At 57.2% G+C, this 17839-nt stretch overlaps 1 protein-coding gene across 1 annotated transcript in view; it reads left to right on the forward strand.

Moving 5' to 3' along the window:
* Positions 1 to 721: 721 nt before the first annotated feature.
* The window catches only part of CDH22 (cadherin 22), a gene marked incomplete at both ends in the record, with an annotated part of 56677 nt that continues 39559 nt past the window's right edge, over positions 722 to 17839 (forward strand). Inside the window, 3 exons of the mRNA XM_082491255.1 lie at positions 722 to 946; positions 6010 to 6304; positions 17559 to 17678. Of these exons, the coding sequence (XP_082347381.1) occupies positions 722 to 946; positions 6010 to 6304; positions 17559 to 17678 (640 nt within the window). The remainder of the gene's footprint in view (positions 947 to 6009; positions 6305 to 17558; positions 17679 to 17839) is intronic.

Here is a 17839-nt window from a genome sequence, read left to right on the forward strand (position 1 = left end):
CCTGCGCCTCCCTGCGTGAGCCAGCAGAGGATGGAAGCGACCGGCATCAGCGGGGCAAAGGACCCTTCGCCAGGTGCTGGGATGTCATCCCCCTGAAGATGGGAGTTACAAATGGGCTTTTAAACTTTGCGTGCGGCACAGGCGCTTGGGCTGCCAGACCCCTGGCGCAGTAGCCCAGGGCCACCACAGGACAGGCAAGACGTTGGCCACAGCAGCTCATCCTGCTCCCTTCTCTGTGAAACCGTACGTGGAAAAGCTTCCCTGCGCTTCCCGTGAATGACGGTCGCGGGTGCCTGTGCCCCGCACACGGCTGCGGAGCTCCCTGCCTGCTGGCGGGGTGGGCAGCAGGCTGTGCGTGACCCCGCTCCCCAGCGAGACCGGTGGCAGCGGAGCACGGAGCCGTGCAGCAGTGTCCCCGGGGACAAATGCCAGCTGCCAGACTCTTCTCTGGAGACCCCGGAGCAGCCTGCGAGGCACCAGCGCTGACTGCTCCCGCGCTAGCAGCGGGCGGTCCAGGACGCCTGTTGTCACAGATGTGACTCCAGCCTGCTGGGACAGGAGTGCTCCAGCTGCAGGACACGGCATGCAGCAGGGATGGGGATGCTCTGCATTGACCGGTGAGCCCCACGCTGCTAGTGTGGACTTTCCTCCTCCTCCTCTTCCCTAAAGGATGCTAGTTGCCCGTCCAAAAGCTACTGCTCATGCAGCCTCCTAGAGTGCAATGGCGAAGGGTCTGCAGGGCTTCTCGTGGACCATGCTGCTGCTGCTCTGCGCCATCCAGGAGCTGGGGGCCTGGGCCGTGCACACTGCAGCGGAGGGCGCTGGCCTAGGGCAGCCGGGGGACCCTGCGCTGCTGGCCGGCGGGCGAGTGAAGCGTGGCTGGGTCTGGAATCAATTCTTTGTGGTGGAGGAGTACACGGGCACGGAGCCGCTGTATGTGGGGAAGGTAAGGTAACCCTGTGTCTCCATGGGGCTGACCAAGCCAGTGGCAGAGCAGGGCACGCTGGCAGCATGGTTCAGGCTGGCAGGGGAGAGAGGGTCTGCATGAAGGTTGCTCATGGGGATCTGGTTAGCTCTATGGACTGGGATGGCAGGAGCCCGGTCCCTGGCTGGGGGGTGATGAGGTTGATGTGCTCCCAGAGACTCTAAGGCAGGAGCGCACCAAAATTCACATCTGTGTTCTTCCAGTTGCATGCCGGGTCTCCATGGTGTTTGGGGTGGGCGCAAGAAGGGGTGCAGCGCTGGGTGTTGTGGGGGCAGTGGGGAAGGCTCAGCCCCATCTCTGTGGGTAGACCTGCTGGGCTGGAGCAGATGTGCAGACCGGGCTGGGCAGGCAGGACAGGCATCTGCTCGGGCTGGTCCCTGCCACGTCTTGGCATGTAGTAGTGCTGCCACCAGCACGTAGAAGTGCTACTTGGCATGTAGAAGAGTTGTAGCACCAAGGGCCCTCCTGCCCCCGCTTTTGCTGCCGTAGGTGCAACCCTGCCTTTCTGAAGGTGGTCCGTCCCTGGTCCTGTAGCCCTTTCAGCGTGGGGATAATGTGCTGGCTTCGTGGTCCCTCCCTCTGGCTCCCTCCTAGTCCTGGAAGGACTGTGCTCTGTTGGACCTGCAGGCTACAGCAGCTGTTTCCTAGCTAATTATCTCTGCAGACTGGGGCAGGCAGGGGACATGTCCCACTCTAGTTGTGGCACGGCAATCCTGCTCTTGTTTGTGGCCGGAGTGAGGTTGTTGGTGTGGGTGTGCGGGGCTTGGAGGCACCCTGAGGGCCAGCACTGGTGATGGAGCTCTCCTGGGGCTTGCCAGGAGCCATGCCCACCAGGTCGGTACTGCGGGCGCCCCTGGGTGCTGGCTGGGAGCTGCAGTGCGGTATTGCTGCTCCCGGGGCCAGACCCTCGCTGGGCTTTGCACAGGCGGTGGCACCGATGAACTTCCAGGGAAAGGCACTGGGAGGCTTCAGGCTGGTAACCACCAGTGCGTCCTGCTCTGCTGTGAGAAGGTGCGGTAGCTGTCACTGGAGCACACTGGTCTCCCCGTGCTGGAAAAGCCCCGATCTCCCTCCGGCAGTCTCCCTCCTCTGCAAGGGGGTGGCCACTTGCGTTGTCCTGCCTCTTGCCATTGCTTGCACGCCCTGTGGAGAGCAGTGCCAGCAAACCTGGAGCTGCTGGCAGATAACAGCGCCGTGCTGGGCAGGACTGGGCCTGTCCTTGGGAACTCGCTGCTTCTCTGGTGTGTGACCGCCTAGGGCATGGGGAGGTTGGACGTGGACCTCTGCTCCCTCCACTCCTGGTGTCCTGAGGCTGAAGGAGCATTTTGCCTTGGGGTTGCTGGGCTTTATCCTTTCCCGGGAGCTGTGGAGAAGCTGCCCTGTGGTTCCCGTGTGTCGGGAGGATGTGCTACTTGTGTGTCGATGAAGGCAGTGCTAGCTGTTGGGACCAGAGGAGCGTGCTCAAGCCAGCTAGAGCTGCCCCTGAGGGGACGTGGGCTCTCCCCCAGGGAAAACGCCCCCGAGCTCCTGCAGCAGGGCTGTCTGATGGCCTCAGCCGTCTGGCCGTGAGTCTGGAGGAGGCTTGAAAATGGGCTTCTTGGCTGGGGGCCAGGTGGGATTTCAGTGGTGATTTGTGTCCATTTCAGCAGACACTCGAAAGGCGCACTCCTCTGCCACGGCGCTCAGTGCAGTTACAGCTAATTCACAGCTCCCCTGGGATGCGACTCGAAGCATGAGGCCCTGTCAAACTCCAGGGGTAGCCTAGCAACCGCCTCATCTCCAAAACGAACTCAGGAACCTACAACTAACCCATTTTACAGCCCCTTTCCACACCATTCACCACATCACCCGCCCCGCTCTGAATAAAGAGCCAGCCTGCGCGGAAAGCCATTCCCTGCGATGATTATCGCTCCCGAGGGCTGGAAGCAACCAGGGGCCGGGATTTTCCCTGTGGCTGAGAGAAGCTGGGGTGTCCGCCTGGGGCGGCCAGGGCTGGGGTGGCCCCCGGCTTCCCCAGGGCAGTGTGCCAGCCCCCCCTTCCCCCCCGGGCACAGCCGGTGGGTCCGGGACCCTTCTGGCACGGGGGACCCGCAGCTCCGTGCAGTGTAGCTGGGGCTTGCCCTCCATGGGTGCCTCTTGCACCCCTACGTGTGCTTTTCGAAGGGCCGATACCATTTCCATAAAATCTGGGTTCTCTAGCTAATCCTTCTGCTGAACTGTAATTTCCCCTGAGGCTGCTGTCAGTTTGATGTGGATTTCTTTGGGTTTTTTTTTTTAAATAGAATTATGGGGTCAGCACTAGTTACAAACTTCTGCATGTGGACAGATCTATTTTAGATAGAGGAGAGGATTAAAGGGAAAAAAAGCAGATTTAATTAAGTTGCTAATATTTAAAGAAAATTGATGAACTCGGGCTTTATGAGTTGGAGCAAACAGAGTGCACCTTTATTACGGGCTAGTTTTTATTTGATTTTCTTTCTTTTCCAGCCCCAGAGTCATTTTTTATTTGTGCATCTTTGCTTTCTGTTTAATCGCTTTTAATAAAGGATGCGCACATTTAATTTTGATTTAATTATTAGTAAGTAATTAATGGCTTCGTAAAAGTCCTGATTGTAGCCTTTTAGGACAAGGAAACCGTTTTCCTGTTTAACAAACAGACCAGTCATTTGTCCACCTTCCGAACGGCGGCTGCGGATGCTCCTGTCCTTGGCCGGAGGAGCTGAGCCGCAGGCGGGGGATTCCCGCTGCCCCTGGGGTGCAGCGCGGAGCTGGAGGGAGCTCGGGGGAAGGCGCGGTGGGGGTCCCGGGGCCGGCATGGGTCTGAGCTGTGCCGGGGCTGCCCAACTTTGCTCGCCTGCCGTGCCCGGTGGCGGTGGGAGCACGCGGGAGCGCGGCGGCCCCTGAGCCTGCACGCTGTGACGGGGAGGCTGAGCGGGAGAAAGCATCCCTGGGATGCGGTCCGGGCCTGCGGCATCTCCCCTCAGATGTCTGTAGTCTGTTATCCGGCCCTCCCCCATTAGTTGTTGTTTAGTCAAGCAGCACAGATTTAGCTCTTTTAATCTTCCCTTGTAAATCAATCACTACAGCCCCTTGAGCCCAGGCTCCATTTTTCTTCCTAGCGTTCCAGTTTGCAGGGATGCTGGTGTCTGCTCCGAGCAGTCAGCGCTGAGCAAATATGTAAAGAGGAGGTGCTGAGAGCTCAGTGTGGTTCTGGGGAGAGGTGCTGGGTGGTTTATCTCTGGCCTAATTATTAATCATGAGCCCGGTGTTCAGCAGAAAATTGCAGGTTTCTGTTACCTGCGCTGTACAGACCAGGTGCGCCTTTTTCTTTCTGAAAAGCTCGATATCTAGCGGAGAGGTAGTGAACATGAGGGGAGAGGATTATGAAGTGGAGGGGGCAGCAAGCTCTCCAGCAGCCGGCGGGGAGAGCTGGGGCAGGACCACCGGGGCGGGATGCTCCTGCAGAGTGGGACAGACCATCCATCCCTGCAGGCGCTTTCCGAGAGGTGCTGCCCCAGCAGGTCTGTGGTGGCCAAGCCACGGCAGTGGTCCCGGTGCGCTGCTGGACTCACAGCCCCGCTTGCTAGCTGAGTGAAGGTCTCCTTCCCAGGCAAGCCTTGGGAGACGTTTCAACACGGGCAGTAATATGCGAATGTTGTGTAAAATGCATTGAATTGTCTAACGCGTGGGCCCCTCACTCATGAAATAAATATATAAACTGTATCTAACAAGACAAATATAATGAAGGCGTCATAAAAAAGAGGCAGCTCTGGTATAAATTCTTGCTGGTAGAGCTGTATGTCTGAAAGGTGGATTATAGAACTGCAGTTTGGAAGATTGAATGGCCCATAAACATTTTCATATTTCATTAGCCGATTAATGGACGGCTTTTTTCTTTCTTTTTTTTGGGGGGGGGAGGGGGCACGACTTTGCTGATTCTAAGCAGAAATTGTAGGAAGCAAATGAAAGCAGCTGATGAAACCTTTCCGGGGGCCTGTCCCGTTATGGATTGTCCCAATTAATGCCCATGCTGCTCTCTGTCAAGATGCATTCTGCCTGTCCAGTTACTGTTAATAGATTTCTCATAAGTGGCTAGATTGTAAAAACCTCATAACTCAGTTTAATGCCACCAATAAAATTATCTCTGGACGTCTGGCCTGGATTCCAGTCAGCTCCTGGTCCATGGGGAGCTGCTGTTTACCCTTTCCTTTCCTAATTTCAAACGTTGTCTTAATTAGAAAATGAAGCTGGCGTTGGCTACAAAAGCATCTTCCCCAGGGTCTGTTTTTCATCCTGAACACAGGCCCAACTTGCCACGTTCTCCCACAGGCTTTGCTCAGGTGGGGGCTCTGGGTGTGATGTTGTGAGGGGTTGACCCCCCCCCCCCCCGCTACCTTGCCAGGCAAACCCGATGGAGATGTGCAGTGAGTGCGTGAGCTCTCGGGCAGGGAGACTCGTCAGCACCGTCTGCCCAGAGCAGAGCTGGCAGATGAGGATGGGCTTTGGGCAGCCGGGTAGATGGGGACAGAGGCTGGTGAGCTGCCTTTACCCCCCGGTCTGCTGTGCAGTTGGGAGAGGTGGTCCTACACTGCCAGGGTCCTACACTGCCAGGGTCCTGGCTCCTTGCCCACAAGGAAAGCTTTTTTGGTTTGTTTGGGGTTGTTTTTTTTTGGAGTGCTGCTGAGTTGTCCTTCCCTTTTCCAGCATCTCCTAACCTCTTAGTGGTGGGGTTTGTCCCTCGGTTTGTGGTGTGGGTGGGTACTGGCAGGATTTGTGATCTGCCGAGCGTATGGTGGCATAGCCAGAACTGAAGTTCCAGTTTCTTGGGGCTTCCTGCATGCACAGGCGTTGTTTGGTGGTGCTCTGTGCTGCTCACAGGTCCAGCAGTAGCAGAGGGATCAGAGGAGCATCATGCAGGGACCGTGGGCACCTTGGACCAGGGGCTCCACTCCCATGGGGTCTTGGCTGTGGGGGCACGAGCATGGCCCCAGCCTGCTCCCACCCTCTCCCTCTTTCCCTGGCAGATCCACTCGGACTCGGATGAGGGGGACGGCTCCATCAAGTACACTATCTCCGGGGAGGGCGCAGGGACTATCTTCCTCATCGATGAGATCACAGGTGACATCCATGCCACCGAGCGCCTGGACCGGGAGCAGAAAACCTTCTACACCCTGCGGGCTCAGGCCCGCGACCGGCAGACGGACCAGCTGCTGGAGCCTGAGTCAGAGTTCATCATCAAGGTGCAGGACATCAACGACAGCGAGCCGCGCTTCCTGGAGGGGCCCTACATCGGCAGTGTGGCAGAGCTGTCCCCCATCGGTAGGTCTCCTGGGTGGGCGGAGGTGGGGTGGGAAACCCGCGCCTCTCTCCTATCAAACCTTGAGCCCGCTGTACCCCGCAAAACCGCCTGCAAATCCCGGGGATTCCAGCTGAGACCGGAGCCAGGGAGCCAAAAGGGAAAAATAAATAAGGTGGCTTAAGGAAAACAAGTGAATAAATCCTCTGAGCTGATTGCCAGCCTGTGGCTGAGCGCTCAGTCTCAGCCCTAAGCTGTGCCCTGGAGACAGGTCGTGGCGGTGCCGGCTGCCCGCTGTGCGTTCACCCTGGTTTTGCACAGCCCCCTGGCTCCCAAATGCTGGGGGGGGGGGGGGAGGGCGGGCTGAGCCCTTGCATGCCGTGGGGCTCACGGCTGCCAGTGGCTCAGATTAGCCTGCGCGGGGTTTCTCCCTCTCTGCCTGCCGGTGCCCCAGCCCCTCCTCGGGCCATCCTCTGCGTGCTGCTCTCCAGAGCCCCGCGGCTGCCCGGCCGTCCCCTTGGGTGGGCACCCCTGTGCAGCGCTGCCGAGCCCTCTCACCTGGCTTCTGGCCTTCCTCCGAGGGGGCCAGGCGTTGTCGGCTGAGATTGGGGAAGTCACGTCCCCTGCGACGGGAGTGTGGCTTCCCCGTGTTATCCTGCCCATCCCCTTCCCACCGGGCATCCCTTAACTCCATTGGTGATCAGCCTCGCTGGGACGTGTGCCACGAGGCTGCATGAGTCCACCCCCCCGGGGATGGCGGAGGGGGACAGTGGGCTTTGTGCTCACCTGAGCATCAGGAGGGGTACAGCGAGGTGATGCATGAGCTGCAGTATCGCTGCCCATGCCCGCCGCGCTGGCCCCGATGGTGGGTTCCCATGCTGCTGAGCACAGCTTGAGTGCAGGGAGAACGCCAGGTAGATCGGAACAGTCTTTTTTCAGTGGTGCCCAGTGATAGGGCAAGAGGGAACGGGCACAAACTTGAATGTAGGAAGTTCCATCTAAACATGAGGAGGAATTTCTCTCCCGTGAGGGTGGCAGAGCACTGGCACAGCTGCCCAGAGAGGAGGGGGAGTCTCCCACTCTGGAGCCATTCCAAACCCGCCTGGACGCCGTCCTGTGCCACTGCTGGAGGTGCCCCTGCTCTGGCGGGGGTGGGACTGGGGGAGCTCCAGAGGGCCCTTCCAACCCTCACCAGTCTGGGATTCTGTGGCTGGCTTGCTGCACTGCCCGGAATGTCACACCATTCCCCTTCCGTGCCGAGCTATCTGTTATCCCCCATTGACCAGCCGGAGTGTGTAGCAGACTGCGCGTGCCGGCGTGCGCTGCGGGCAGGGAACTATAAATCACTGTTCTCCAAAGGCTGCATCACGGTAGAAGACAGCCTGCAAAAGACTGACTGACATCAAAGATAAGGCAGATCCCCAGCACTGTCAGCAAGGGATGAGTCAGCAAGGGGGAGAGTGATGGTGCCGGGAAGGCGGTGAGCGCCGGGAGGGAGAGCACAGGGGGATCCGGGCTGGGGGAGCGGGGCCGAGCCCCACGAGGGACTCGGCGGGTCAGGGGAACCGCCGGGTGCTGCTGTGCTGGTGTGGGAAGGTCTGGCTGGAGAGGCATCCTGGAAGCGAGCGCAGGGGATGGTGCTCGGGTCTGCGCTGCCTCAGGACAGAGCTCTGTCTCTCCGTAGTTAATGTGCAGCATATTGTGAGGCTGGTGCGTGGCCTCCAGCCGGTACAGATGTGCAGGAATTGCCCACACCAGAGGAGCTGCTGCTGCTTGGATTTCTGTTGACGGATGGAGAACGAGCTCTCCTGAGGCATCCCAAGCCCTCCTTCCTCATCCATTTACCTGCACAAATCCTTTCCCGAGTCAGAAAGCGACCCCTTGAACTACAGCCGTGTGCTCCTGGAGAAATGAAAGGCAGCATGTGGGCAGCAAAGCAGGAGGCATCCTGTTCCCAAAGGGAACAAAGAAATTAAATTAATCTATTTTGCTTGAACAACATTTAAAAAGGAAGGAATTCTCAACTCTGAGTATTAGACAAGGATCCCAGTTCTTTGAAAATCACTAACAATTATGGAGCTGCCTGATCAGACTGATGTGAACAAGACATATCAAAGGAGACAGTTTCTATGCGAAATTGGAGATCAGAGGGAGAAAGAAACACGGTTTCACAACATGAAAGGAGGCGATTCCTGCAAATTAAAATACTCAGAAGTTAAAAGTAAAGAGGAGCTCTGTGAACGGCGTGGGCTGTGCTTCCAAGCTGCATGCGCAGAGAGGGGAGCTGGAGCCAAGAGCCTCTTCTGCTTACCAGGCTGATGTTTGTCCGCCTGCGACAACCTTGGAGCTTTCTGTAGCCTGGCTGTGCCAGGGAGCATCGGGGCTCCTCTGTAGCAGCCCAGCCCTGGAGATGGCCCAGCTAAGAGGGCAGGGAGAGCTTCACATAGCATCTTCAAGCGCATGGTCCCCTGCAGTATGAATGCAGAGCTGGAGGGTACCCACGCGCTGCTGCCGCAAGTCCCCAGGTCCCTCCTGGTTCTCCTTCAGCTTACCAGTGCTTTGGCCAGAAACAAGTAGCGCAAAGGACAGGATGGACACGTCCTGCGAAAGAATAAACAAGCAAGCCTGAGAAGTAGCTTTCTCCTCAACCTTTTGGGGTTCAGCAGCTGCCCTGCTCCTCCACTGTAGCCCTGGTGTGGACACAGAGGGAGGTGGGGCTGGTCATGGACCTGGTGTGTGAAGTTCAGCTCCAGCCACTGTAGGAAGGGCTGAGGATGCAGGGCATGGGATGCTGCCTGAGCCAGGGAGGTAAAGTTCAGGACTTTGTTATGGGAAATATCCTGCCAGGCCCTGTTTGCTTGGAAACACTCCTTTTGTGGCATCGAGGCCTGGTGTAGCTGTGATCATGGCTTGTTTTTGTGGTTGGTATTGGTGGTGATGTCTCTGAGCTGGACAGATGATCCCCCCTAGACCTGAGGGGTATTTTCATAAGGGTGGATGGGGAGCGTGCCTTGCTGCCTTCCTGAATGTAGATGGAGGTGATCCTCTGTCCTGGCCAAGCAGGGGTAGGAAGGTTGGGCAGCCTGGGGAGAGCTTGGGTTGCCTATTGATACATCAAGATCAAAGTCAAAGCCTGGGATCCTGCTGGGAAACGTGCCTGGTCTCGACTCCGTTTGGGCACAGATGTTTTCCCGGATCACCAGTGTTTCTGGTTCAGCTGTGCTCTCTGCTGGGGAAGGGGCTGGGATGGGGCCACCCTGGGGGCAGGGATGCTCTCCAGCTTGGAGCTTGTTTGTAGGGAGCTGTTCATTCCCTGCCTCCGCTGCTCTGGCAGCCTTTGCTCCGTGGCCCAGCCTGAAAAGTGAAGGGTGACCCCCTTCTTCCTCTTCTCACGCGCCTGCCTTCCCAGACCTCGCTGGGGTTTGTGCTTGGGGCTGCCCAAGTGGGTGGTTTTTCTTCTCGCTCACGGTGGCTATCAGCCACAGCTCCCTGATCCCTGCCAAAAGCGCGGTCCCAGCTCCCAGGGGTGGGTACCTTCCTGGGGCGTAACGAGGAATAAAACAAATACGGTCAGATCCGCTCTCTGACAGCAGGAGCAGATCAAAGGACATTATTTGCATAATGAAGGAGTACTAATTGGGAGGGAAAGTCATTTGATTTCCTAGTGTCTAAGAGGGAATAACAAATGAGAGAACCGCACAAACTCTCACGGAGTAGCTGGGAGTGCGTTGCAACGCACCTGCCCCTTGCTCTGCGCCGGGGCCAGGGCAGCACGTGTGGGTAGTGGCAGCGTAGGTGCTGCTTGAGGCAGTGACGCTAACGGGGGACTGAAGGCCTCTCTGTCCCAGGGTCTTGTCCTGACAGTGGCCAAAGTGGATGCTTATGCAGGAGGAGGAACTGCGCACGCAGCGTGTGTGATGCTCCTCTTAATACTCTCCCAGCCAGCAGCCAGTTTCAGCTTGGGGATTTCTGCAGCTGTAGGTGGTTTCGGTGGGTTTAGTCAGCTTCAGTCTGTCTTGCATGAACTCATCCAGACTCTCTGTAAAACTCCGCAAAGGGAAAGGAAAAGGGGTTGGTATGAGTTTCAACAAGGGCGAGTGCCAGGTCCTGCACTTGGGCCACGGTAACCCCATGCAGCGCTACAGGCCTGGGGAGGGGTGGCTGGAAAGCTGCCCGGCAGAAAGAGACCTGGGGGTTCGAATTGACAAGCGGCTGAATATGAGCCGGCAGTGTGCCCAGGTGGCCAAGAAAGCCACCGGCATCCTGGCTTGTATTAGAAATAGCGTGGCCAGCAGAAGTAGGGAGGTGATTGTGCCCCTGTACTCAGCACTGGTGAGGCCACACCTCAAGTATTGTGTCCAGTTTTGGGCACCTCAGTAAAAGAGAGATATCGAGGCGCTGGAGCGAGCGCAGAGGAGGGCAACGAAACCGGTGAAGGGCCTAGCAGACAAATCCTATGAAGAGCGGTTGAAGGAGCTGGGACTGTTTAGTTTGAGGAGGAGGAGGCTGAGGGGAGACCTCATCACTCTCTACAACTATTTGAAAGGGCACTGTAGAGAGGTTGGTGCTGGTCTCTTCTCACAGGTAATTAATGACAGAACAAGAGGGAATGGCTTCAAGCTCCAACAGGGTAGATTTAGACTGAACATTAGGAAAGAATATTTCACAGAAAGAGTGGTCGGGCATTGGAATAGACTGCCCAGGGAGGTGGTTGAGTCACCATCCCTGGATGTGTTTAAGAGACGTCTAGATGTGGTGTTGGGGGATATGGTGTAGGGGAGAACTTTGTAGAGTAGGGTAGATGGTTGGACTCGATGATCCCAAAGGTCTCTTCCAACCTAGACAATTCTATAATTCTATGATTCTATGGTATTGCTATCTGATGGGTATAGCAGATGGAAGATGGCCAGGAAGGTAGGGCCGGAGTCTGGGATTTGTAAGGGGCAGCGGTGGTGCTTGGAGCTAACCCCAGCCCACGGAGCCAGGCTGAGCGTGTGCGCTGCCCCTGGAGGAGTCAGTGTTTTCTACACCCAGAGCACAGACCCGAGGCTGGCCCAGAGCTCCTGCGCTGGGAGGAAGCACATCCGAAATGGAAGCCGGCCCAAACATTTCACCGGGGCTCCCCCAGCGTGGCAGGACCAGCTGCAAGAGCGGCCTTCAAATGGCTTGTCTCCAGAAACCTCGTCTGCTCTGGGGCTGCTGGGGCGTCAGGAGAAGCGGCGCAGCTGCTGAGGACGGCCCTGCAGACAGCAGGACACGGAGCCGTGGCGTGCGGCTGTCGGGGAGGCGGGTTTGACCTGGTGCTGCGTGAGGCTGGCCAGGGAAGGCGGCTGGAGCCGCAGCGGGGCAGAGGGCTCTCCCCGCTCAGCCCCCAGCGCTGGCTGGCCAGGGACCGCTCTGTCTGCAGGATGGAGCCTGAGCCGCAAACCCCATTGTGGCCCCACGGCCGCCCCGTCCCCTCGAGGAGAAGCTGCGGGCTAGGAGCTTGGCAGGCTGCCCCGTGCTGGCTCCTGAGGCTCAGCCTCTGCCTGGGTACCCCAGTGCAGATCACCCCAAAATGCCTGAGCTGAGCAGAGTCTAGCATCAAAGGAAGAGACCTGGAGCTGCGGAAGAAGGTAGGGTGGGACCCGGCCAACTGCCTGGGAACTGCAGGAGCTTCACCTCCGTAACAAGAGATGCTAAAATTAGCTGTGTTTTGGGCTCACTTCCTGAGCTCCCTGGGGTCTGCTTAACAGCTGTCTGCCGCACACAGGCATGAGCCCAAATCCGGCAGACGCTGCCTCCTGCAAGCCAGAGCGGGTGTTGCAGCCCAGAGCTCGCTCCTGGGCTGTTTGGGGAGCAGGCAGAGCCTGGAGTGAGGGACACGCGAGGAAACGCGCATCCTTTCATCAGAACATCACTCCTTCCCTTGCTGCATTTTGCTCTCCTTATTTCTCTGTGTAGCACCAAGTCCAGATTAGAGACGATTTGGCTGTACAGACAGAAACTTGGGGTCAAGCCCTGACTCTAGCACAAAGCTGGCTGAATGCAGAAGTGATTATTGTGAAGAGAAATTGTTTAATCTCCATGCTGGAAGCGGAGAAAAATACTTTATTTAACATGCAGCCAGAACACTTGCAGGCAGCCTGATTGTTGCTTTGGTTTTATTTTTTTCCCCTGATAAGAAAGCGCTCAAAAGACCTGCGTGCGTCTGGAAGCTGCTGGGGCAGCGAGTAGCTGGGAGCTGGGGCTTGCCCTGCCTCCTGGTCCTCAGTGGGACCTTTGCCTTCAGCGCCGCGCTCTTGGTCGTGGTGCCAGCTCTGAGCCCTCTGCCCCGCACGTCTGAGACACCACGTTTGCCTGCTTGGTGCCAGGGGCTGGGGCTCCTCGTGCAATGGGTTTCTCTCGCCAGACACCCCAAAGGATGTTTCCACAGTTGTACGTTTGAGCGGTTCCACCACAGCCGGGTTGGCTCCCTCAGGCTTGTCCCGCGGGGTGCGAGGGCTCTGCAGTGAACCTCCTCTGGGTCGGATTTGGCTTCCTACCAAGTAAGGATGTTCCGCAGATTGCAAGAACGTCACTTCTGCTCCAGTAATTTTTAAGCTCCTCTGGTTTATTTACTTCCCCGCTGCCCTGCCTGCCTGCTTCTGGGGTGCATCAGCCGCTGCGTGTGTTGGGGGCAAGACGAAAGCTGTAAATTGCACCGTTTATAAAAATCTCAGCTGCCCCCTCCGCCTCCACTGCCCCCACAGCAACCACGTCCCTGCGGTGGGAGTGCTGCACTCTGGCATCAGTCCAGGGGCTGTGGCTTTGCATGACAAAGCACTCCTCTCGGGGTTCCTTTATATTCTGTGGGGCTGAAATGACCACCTGCTGCCCTGGAGGTAACCCCACCTGCACAGAAAGGTGCTGGGAACCATGGGTGGAGGGTTGTCCGCTGGGCTCAGCCTGAGGTGGAGGTGAAGGCTGCAGCCCCAGTGCTGGGCTGGAGGCTCCTACCTGCAGCGGGGACGGGGTGACGGCTGCCATGAGGAGGGGTAGGCAAATTTAGCAAGTGTTGGCTTTCCCTGCTCTTTGCCTCTCCTCCGGCCAGGAGCTGGCTGTACTTCTGCCCGTGGGGAAGTGACGGGTCCCTTCGGCTTGCTTGTGGATTCAGCGCAGGGCCTCTTTACTCTTGGATGTGTTTGGAGTTTGCCTGTCGACATTTATTTTAGCTAAACGTGTTCGGAGTGAGTGGCATAGCAAGTGGTCTGGAGCCATTAGCCTTCCGTGTGCCGGCGGATGGCACCTCCCCGGGTCGCTGAAACCCCACAGGCTCTGGGTCCTGCGGGGAAGGTGGGGATGGATGCTGGGACAGCATCCTCAGGCACCTTTGGGTGCTGCTGACCCCAGCTGGCTGCAGCGGGGATGGGATCCGTCTCCCTGCTCTGCGGAGCCCACGGGCTGGCCGGTGTCCCCGGCACGTCTCCAGGACGGCTTGGGGTATGGAACGGGGACAGCCCCGGCAGGGCTCCGTGGCACCGGGGAACGGCTGGTGGCCAGGGTCTGTGTCCCCTCCTGCGGCCCTGGCGCGGGCTGGGGGGGAGGATTGCTCAGGAAGGTCAGGGTCTCGGCCCCACGCTCCTCTGGGGGGAAACCGAGTTTGTCTGATCTGCTGTGCCAGATCACACCTCTGCAGCAGGCGAGTAGGAGAGGGACTCTGACTCATTAATTTTTATGTAAAATCGTTGGTTTCCTCCGGTTCTGTGGGGTGAGGTGGCATGGGGAGGAACGAGGTCTTTATCTCCTTTTACGTGTCTAATTACCTCTCGATATTAGTTGAGGATTCCTGGTTATGGGAGCTGGGTTATACAGTACATGATGGATGTTTAGAGTATATTTATCGTGTCTTTTATGGCTAAGGCACATGCCAGAAAACTAAATAAAAGTCGTACATGCTGTACTTGCTGTGGGCAGTGCTATGCTTGGAGAGCAGAGACGAATATCAGAGCAGGGGCGGGAGCCAGTGTTCCCAGGCTTGTCTCCACAGGAAGAGGGGATCCGGTTAAACTGGAATTCAAAATGTTTGTTCTTCAGACTGAAGGAGAGGGGGAGTTAAGGGTGGAAAAGGGCTAAGTAGGGGCTAAGAGAGGATGCTAGAAAGTTGGACCTCTAGATTCTGGATATCCTATAGGTGACCTTGAGCAGGCTGCATTGCATCTTCGCAGATTAAAAGTCAAGGCACAAAGTGGGGTTCGTGTTCCCTACCTGCCTGCTCATCTGTCAATGAGACGATGTGAGAGCAGGTGGGGAAGGGCAGAGCCTTCATCGCCTTCAGGGTTGCTGGCACCGGCACGATCCTGCTGCCTCTGAGCGGAAGGTGCCTTGCTGCAACGCTCCTCATGCTGCTGGGTTTCCCCTCGCACTAAGAGTGGAAAGCGCTGGTCCCAAACATGGGGCTCAGGCCTGGGACCCAGCAGCCCGGATCTGCCGCCCTGCAGCCCTGTTGCTCCGGCGCTTGGAAGCTCCCAGGAGCCCTTCTGCGCTGGCACTGGAAAACTGAGGAGCAACCCACCCGGCGTGTCCAGAGCGTGGCTTAAAATGGAGAAACAAAACCCGGCTCAGGGTGGGAATGGATTCTGCCTTCCCGCCAGACTCTGGCACTGACACAGTTTTGCAGTGTTCAGGTAGATACCGGACCACAAGGGGTACAGCTGTTTGTCTGGTAGGGATGGATTAGCAGGTGAGCTGTGCGACTGAGTGAACGCATCTGGGGAGGAGCAGCATGAGATGCAGAGCCTGATGCAGACTTTTAGTGGCTCACCCCCCTCTTTAATGAACACTGGGCTGGCACCTGTGGGGTGACACCACTGAGGTGGCGGGGGTAGAGGGCTGCGGCATAGTCCTTGGGGCACTTGCTCTGTCTGCACGCGTGCAGTCATGGCGCAGGTTATACTGTATACCGGGCAAGTGCAGGCAAATAACTGTTGGGCTTGTCTACACGTGGGTGAGTTTGGGATTTCCTAACGGTTTGCCTCTGAGGTGCCTTGGGCTTGTGTATGTGTGGGTTTTGGATCTCCTAACCCTTTGCCTCTGAGGTGCCTTGGGCTTATGCGGGTTTTGGATCTCCTAACCCTTTGCCTCTGAGGTGCCTAGGCAAGAGCAAGTGGTTCTTGGAGTGGGGGTGATCTGCCTTGGCTCATACCTGGTGAAAGTTGTGTGATGGCAGGTAGGGGAAGGAGGAGGAGGAGGAGGCAGGACAGATCCTTTCAAGGAAATGCAGCAATAGTATTTCTTAAACAGTTGTTTGCAAGGCAGGGAGCTGGTGTTGTGGTGGTGTGATGTGGACGTGCCTGGCAGGGATGCACCATAACTTCGCTGGAGACAGCAAAACATAAATAAGTCGACTCGAGGTAGCTTGTTGCTGAAGATCGATGAGGGGGATTCTCATGTTATCAGCAGAGTTGCAGCTCTGAGAAGATGGCCAGGAAGAATGAAAAGCAACCATGGTAACTGCTCATTTTCTTCAGTGAACACCCTTTCCAGGAGATTGGCATGAACTGGACTAGGGGGACAACGTGTGCATCCCAGCTGGTGGCAGCAGCATTGCTATCTCCGCTGTCTTGTCTCCTGCTGGGCTGGTGCAGAAGTGCCCTGGCTGCCCAGTTTGCCTGCAAGCTGTGGGCTTGTGGTCTCCTGACAAGGAAAGAGGAAGGCACCAGGGACTGGAGCTCCTGGTTCTCCATCTGGATGGTTCCAGCTCCATTTCTGCCCACTGTGACACGGGAACAGAGGCTGCTTCTGACTTTGTGTGTACCTCTGGAGTTTGGGAATGTAGTGAGTCTAGACTCACGTGCTGGCAACTAGTAGTAAGCCTGGCTCGGGGTTATTCATGACATGGGTCTAGCCAAGACCGGCCTGTGAGATTCTTTGCAGCATATGGATGGATGCACTGCAGAACAGAAGGGTTTCTGGACCAGAGTGTGGTACCTCTGGTCCTCAGCTGGTGGCGCAGCAGCCCTGAGAGGCGCCTGAGGCAGAGCAGAGCTGCTGGGTGCACCAGTGTGAGCTGTGAAATGTTCTTTCCTGGCCCCTTCAGTTTGGCCTGGTCTTGTGCCCTGGAGTCACCTCTGATGCAAAACCTACCTTCTCCCTGCAATCGCTGCTGGGGGATCTTGTCCATGATAAATTTCCAGCTTCTCTGCCATCCTTGTCAGCTCTTGGCCCCGGCAGTATCATGCAGCAGGGAATTTCCCAGTTGGTTTCATCTTTCCCTTGAGCAGATCAGGGCTCTTCTCCCTGTCCTGCACCATCCCACCAGAGAGATGACTGGTGCCGGTGCTTGACCTCCAGGGCAGGGATGCTCTGACTCTGGTGCTAGAGTTGGAGCTGGGTAGCCTGTCACACCATCTCCTTTCTCAAGGTAGATGGTCTCCTACACCAAGGTAGATGGTCACACTATCTCCTTTCTCAGAGGTGTGTGTAGCTAGGATTAGGCTTCCCCTCCTTCCTTCTTTCTGTTGTCTCTGTAGATCTCAGCCCCTTTGCTCCCGGGCCCATTCTCATGTCCTGGGTCCTGCTTTTGTCAAATTGAACATCATGTCAAATTAAAGCCATCACAGGGGCAGTTGGAGTGAAGCACCCAGTTTAATGAGGCAGCGTTGAAAATCAATAACTTAATTGCAGACATTTGATGGACTTTTATCCAATTTATAGTCCTCCTGCCCCGCTACGTGTAGAGCATGAGGACGTGGTGCTGTGTCTGGCTCCGGGCAAGCAAAAAGCCCTTCCTCTCCCATGGCCGTCATCCCTTTGCAGGTCCGTCTGCTGCAGAGATGTGCTGCTGCAGTGTGTGGATTAGGCCCTGGCTGGGAGGTCCCTCTCTGGGCAGGAGGTGACTGTTGCTCGGAGGTGACAGAAGAGGGGCAGCTGTGGTGGTAACATCTCATCCCCAGCTCCTTCCCAGATGGTCCAGCAAAATTCTTCTGGGAGAAAAGCTCCCAGCTGTTCAGACTGGTGATCTCCTGGAGACCAGGTCATGCCTAGACAGCAGCGCCGAGGTGGCCCACGGTCCGGCCCCTCCTGCCACTCTGCAGGACAAAAGGGGGGTTTGCAGCAGGGTCTGGAGTCGTGGCTCTCAGGCCTTTGCGGGGAGGCAATGCTGCGTTTGCACCCAACTGCTCTTGCTTCCATCAGCACGTGTGAGTGGTCAGTGTTGGCCCCTGCTCCCCCGTTCTGCCGGCCCCTAGCCCTGCGGTTTGTGTTGCTCTTCTCACCTCCTCCCTAACTTTTTGTTTTCCTCCTGTGTCCCTGCTGCAGGCACCTCTGTGATGCAGGTGATGGCATCCGACGCTGATGACCCCACATACGGGAGCAGTGCCCGGGTAGTCTACAGTGTGCTGGAGGGCGAGCAGCACTTTACTGTGGACAGTAAAACAGGTGAGCAGCACCCAACGGGGCTGGGACCGTCTGCGTGGGCGTCAGGAGACCAGAGCGTGGCCACACGTCCCGCATCTTTTTGGTGCATGACTGTGTGCCAGCAGGTCTGCGCCTCCGGTGCTGCGGCTGTCGGTGCCGGGGTACCCGTGCCATGGGCATTA

This window comes from Vanellus vanellus, assembly GCF_965231255.1.
Source record: "Vanellus vanellus genome assembly, chromosome: 15".
Taxonomy (NCBI): Eukaryota; Metazoa; Chordata; class Aves; order Charadriiformes; family Charadriidae; genus Vanellus; species Vanellus vanellus.